Here is a 5,308-nt window from a genome sequence, read left to right as displayed (position 1 = left end):
TTGGCTGGTTGGGGCATCTTGAATTTTTCATAGTCATCTGCTGAACTGTCACTATCTTCCTTCTCTTTACGGTGGTGCTTCTTCTCCTTCTTCTTGTCTTTCTTTTTACTTCATGCTTCTACTACTTTCTCCTTCTCTTTCCTTATATCTTGCGCCCTCCTAGATGTCTCCTCTACCCATTCTATCCATCTCCTCTTGCATTCTGTAAAACACGACAACGAAACATTTTACCTCTAAAACATTGTGCTTCACCTCGAAACATTATACCTTTGGGCAAGTCTCACGCAAATCGCCAAGTGAAACAGTTGATTAATGCCTACAAGAACTGGCACAACCCAGCTCTTAGATCAATTTGAGCATAAGCTTAGGATCCCTTTGTGCATACTATATAGGATTGGGGGCATCACTTAATTATAACACGATTGGAAGTGCAGAATCTATAAAATTCTCGCTCATAGCAAAACTTACGGTGCAAAACAACCAAGGTTGAGTGTTAGGTGATTGGACACCTTGAAAAAAATCCTTCAAACTTGAGGGCGAAGGTTTAAACCTTGAAATATATTCTTTAATCTTGAAGAAATTCTCTTCAGAATCATCTGAGAGCTGTTAAGAGTTCAGACATTTTGTATTGAGCTCTCTAACAGGGATCCTAGATACTGTATAAACTGTACTTCAGTTGAAGGGTTTTGGATCGGCTCTCTAAAGAGATTTTACAGTGGAAACTGTAGATTATCGATATTAGCATCTCAATTGAAGCAACACTGGCGTTTCTCATCCGATTCAGTCGTTGACAGGCCAAAGTTGCCTTATCAAGCGACCAACATGATTCCTGTTCCAACTTCCAGAACCAGAAACAGTTTCTTGTCGGACATGATGAGGTGTAATGCAATTGTATGAAAAGTAGGCCCCTTGGCGATCATTGTTGACTACTTCGTTCAAGTAATGCTCAGCATCCTCCCATGCTTCTTGAAGACATCCCTGCCCAACAAAGGAATTACCTTCTCTGTAGCCTTCAACACTTTTTGCAGAAGCTCGTTTGCTTAGGCATAACTGCCATGACGCAACACGTTCATCATTTGAACTCGAAAAGCCCCGCATTGTTGTGTTGAATTCTGACAAGTTGGAAGCTTTCAATACCAATATGCTCTTACGCAACAAACCATTCACCAGCTGTAATGTACAAAAGCAAGCAATCAAAGAAGCAATGTGCCATCTTTGCAGACGATTTGCGTAGAGAATGAGCTGCCACGGATAGAGCACTTCAAATTCACGACCATCTTTCTGTTTTATCACAACAGAACCAACAGCTCCCTTCTCTCCCTGTCCTCTCTCTTCAAACATGCCTGAGGTACAGAAAATCAACGCAACCTCATTACCTTTCTTGTGACATGTCTATGAATGAGCTGGAATCCAGAAGAGGAAAGAGAATAATCGTATATCCAAAGTGGAAAAAGGATAAACCTGGAATCCTCTGGCAACTACTATTAAACTGGCCAACATAAGCCTGCAATACTTCCACAGGATGATATATGGAGGCCATTTCTCTGCCCAGCCCCTGTATTTCTTTCATCATAACAACAGTTTTTCCTCCTCTTGGCATCACAAATGATCAAAATACCCAGCATAATCAGAAACAGGGGAAAAATGTCTGAATACCTAGCATAATCAGAAACAAAGAAATTTTTTATTTCCAAGTCTGTGGCAGCTTACAGGCCCTTACCAGTCCAAACAAAGTAGCATTCATGTTATAAGATATCGAATAATTACAATAAGAGTAGTTGCAAAGTCAACTAAAAATGTGTATATAAGTCACCTATCTGTTAAAAGGTTTAGTAATGATCACTTACCTGTCAGTAAATAAGTGTCAAATCTAGAATAATACTTCTATATCATAAGCACTTGCACGTTAGAGTTTAATAATAATTTTTTTAATTTGGAAACGGAAATGACCAGAAAATTAATTAATCTTGAGTCTTTGAGAGAGAAAATTAGAGCCACTGAAAGTGCCCATAAAAATACGTAGCTGACATAAGCCCCATATATGCAGACTAAATATAATGTTCATTCCCACTACAAGTGTGTGAGGAAGTACCTTCTTTCACATGTCGGTAACAATGAGGAGCATCCAAGGCCACCTCAAAATCTATGTCAACTCTTTGAGCCCCAATGTCATCTGCAATTTTGTAAGTAGAAGTTTAAGAGCACCGACTAGCCACAACATACGCAAGGTAGGTTTAAGGCTAAGAGAACCGACTACTAACTAGCCACGACATACGCAAGGATTACAACTGGTTATACTACGCCTCTTTTTTTTGGTTATGAAAATAATGGTCCAAAAGGAGAAACTGTAGCAAAGACTCATAAGACGTGCACACGAGCTCAAGGGCTGAACCGTGGTGAATCGAAAAGGTGTTAACTGTGGTGCGTTTTCTGCTTCAATGCGCGCACATGTAAATAGGTATACAGGCCTGTAACGAGCTAAAATGATTGCAACAGAGCTGCAACTACCTATCAAACTTCTACACGTAGGTAATCACTACACAATTGAACTGTCTATGGGAGTAACACAGAAATTTTCCATGGTTTCCGGAAGGTATCCCAGTTCAACTATGGTGAAGAAGATTCTCTTGCCATGTCAAAAAAGTGTAAACTGTGGTAGCTCGTTTTCACCACAGTAGGTCATGTGCAGAGGCTTTCATCAGTGTGAGGACGCAGACGTTTCTAGCACTTTCAGAAATGAAATTTCAATAAAGATTCCATATTAAAATACTGCTACATGGTTTGCCTAGGCTATGCCTTCAGTATATCCCATTCCCAGGTGCCAAAATCATTAAGGGGCACTTCACCAAAAAACATTTACAATAAATGGTCAGTGAAACGTTTCTCAAAGTTGGCAATACATGATGAACTTTCTAAATTATCAGACTTCACATTGTGACCATTTAAAATGTAGGCTCAAAATAGGAATGGTTGTTTCTTGGATAGATGCAATCTCCTTAATATACAATATAAACAGACTTACATAGGACCAAGAGATCTCATTTTGCACATTGCACACTATATATGGATGTGTAATCATCTTACGCTGAATGACAAATGCCTGATGCCATAAAGTCTGTTTGTTTTCTTCTACTGTTTTAATAGAAATCTTTCCGAATGACTCAGAGAGATTGGCTGTGGGGAGCTGAAAAAAATAGATCCTGCTTTGCAATGTTTGTACCCATACCTGTAAGGCTTCTGTCAGAAACTTCAATAAATTACACGATCGGACATCTTAATCAAATGAGCAGTAGCTAAACAGTGAATGGAAGCAGGCTGCAGAGCTATACTTTATCTCCAATTTCCACAGACAGCTGAAACTTGCAGCCCGTCCTTGAAAACTTAGCATGTGAAGAAACCTGTCTGTGTGAAGAGACTTCAAAGTCAAACTGAGTGGTCCAAGTAACATGCATTATATCCATCTTCTGACGAGGAGAAAGAAATAATAAATTGGCATGCATAGAATCATCGAAATAGCAATTCAGGACTCAGTCTGAATAATGTTGTTCCTAACGGTAAAGTTACGGTCAAGGTCTAATAAGTGCTTGCTAAATGCATCATATCTGATTCTAGTTTCACTCCAACGGAAGTTTTGGGATCAATTTTAGGAAATTACGTGTCTGTAGAACATGAACACACAGACGCAAGCACACAGCTAACATTTAAGAAGTAAAGCTGCCTGAATGCATCAGGTTTAATTGTAGATTCAGTTAACAGATTCCAACAGAAGCTTTGTGATCAACTTTATGCAGTTTATATGTCTATGCATGCGATTGCATACAGCGGAACTTGGAAGACTGTGTCAAAAGCAAAATACAGAACAAAGAAATTAACTTCGAGGTACAGCTTGAAGAAGTATTTCCTTGACGCACAGTGCACTGATACAGTAAAACTACACGAAAGTTCAAGTAATCTTCGAGCTACCTAACAACTCCGGTTAGGATAGTGCACTGATAAGTACCATTTCATTACAGCATAGGCCTGCCAGATGCTCTAGAGCGTGAAATTATTGTCAAGCAAAATGAGATAAAATCGCTGCACATGGATAACCTTACCCGAACAGCACAAATCTGTCAAAGCGAAGAGCCTCCGAAGCTCCTGATGATTCAGGAATGCCTCTCTCTTCGACCAAGAAACTCGAAGCGCCACCCGCATGTACGTCACTGTACACGGGAACCGCCAAGAAGAGGAGAGAGAAAGTGCTCAACAAGCTCGTCATCGGTGGCTTTTGCGTCAGATGTCCCGCAAGACCTCTACTTTGCTACGTTCATTGACTGGAGTTGGAGACGCCCCTCCGCACGTAAACACAGCCTGCAAACTCTGCTCAAGAGCTAGTTCTTTCAAGGCCAGGACATGTCGTGTGAGCCTGTCTACGGTTTCGTTAAATCTCAAGTGATCCTTGGTAGGTAGTCCTGGCAGGAAACGCAGGCCAGGACATGTCGTGTGAGCCTGTCTATGGTTTCGTTAAATCTCAAGTGATCCTTGGTAGGTAGTCCTGGCAGGAAACGCAGGTCTAGCGAAAAGATCATAGGGCGTCTAACGAATCAGCTCCTCCTCGCAGAGCCATTAAACAGCCTTTCACAGACAAATGATATGCTTCCAATTACATCAGTTATCTCTGTAGTTTGCCAACAACTCAAAAAATCTGCCTTTAACGTGCAACATATTCCATCCGTGCAACCAGAAACGGCATCACAATTCTTTTTCGAACTCCTTCAGGCTTCCACCTCCTCGGAGGCGACTAGCGTGTAGCGTCTCACCGAAAAGCGTAAAGTAAACTGTGCCCGCTTATGAAGCCCTCTCACATCCATTAGCACGCTTGTTGTCGGCCGTCCCTTTGCTCTCACTTCTAAAATCATTGGGAAGCGCTCATTTGCCATTCTTTTTAAAGTAAAGTAGTCTTACTACTATATTATAGATTTTGGTTGTAGGTTGGGAAGCTCAAACTTAACCCTTTTTTTAAAACTCCCTTATTTAAATTAAAGCCTCCCCACTCTCCTCTCTCACACTTATAATCTCTCCTTTTCTTTTTCCTTTCCCTTTTTCATTAAAGCCCTTCTTTTTTCCCTCTCCCCCTACCTGTTGTAAGGGTTTTGTAACTATACCATGGTGTTGTTATCTGAAACATCTATGGTGAATTTTCTTATGTGTGGCATCACGAGGGTATAGTCTTGGGATGTGCCTACGTTATACCGTTTCTTTAATTGAATAATACAAGAGTATACATTACTCTCACATATCGTGTTACTTTTCTGTGACGTGTTGAGTG

The 5,308-nt window shown here is 40.6% G+C and overlaps 1 protein-coding gene across 1 annotated transcript; it reads right to left on the bottom strand.

Moving 5' to 3' along the window:
- Positions 1–513: 513 nt before the first annotated feature.
- On the bottom strand, positions 514–4,878 carry LOC148037901 (uncharacterized). Its single transcript, XM_087677171.1, has 7 exons — positions 4,095–4,878; positions 3,330–3,402; positions 3,085–3,226; positions 2,050–2,173; positions 1,883–1,898; positions 1,462–1,606; positions 514–1,343 (listed from the first exon to the last, which is right to left on the bottom strand). The coding sequence occupies exons 1-7, from the start codon at positions 4,256–4,258 to the stop codon at positions 781–783; spliced, it is 1,227 nt and encodes a 408-aa protein (XP_087533297.1). The 5' UTR covers positions 4,259–4,878; the 3' UTR covers positions 514–780.
- Between the last annotated feature and the right edge of the window lie 430 nt (positions 4,879–5,308).

The sequence above is a fragment of the Lygodium microphyllum genome, chromosome 4, assembly GCF_053477565.2.
Source record: "Lygodium microphyllum isolate KBCC chromosome 4, Lygodium_microphyllum_v1.1.10, whole genome shotgun sequence".
NCBI lineage: Eukaryota > Viridiplantae > Streptophyta > Polypodiopsida > Schizaeales > Lygodiaceae > Lygodium > Lygodium microphyllum.
Note: the sequence above shows the minus strand (reverse complement) of the source record. Positions and strands in the feature narration are given on the sequence as shown.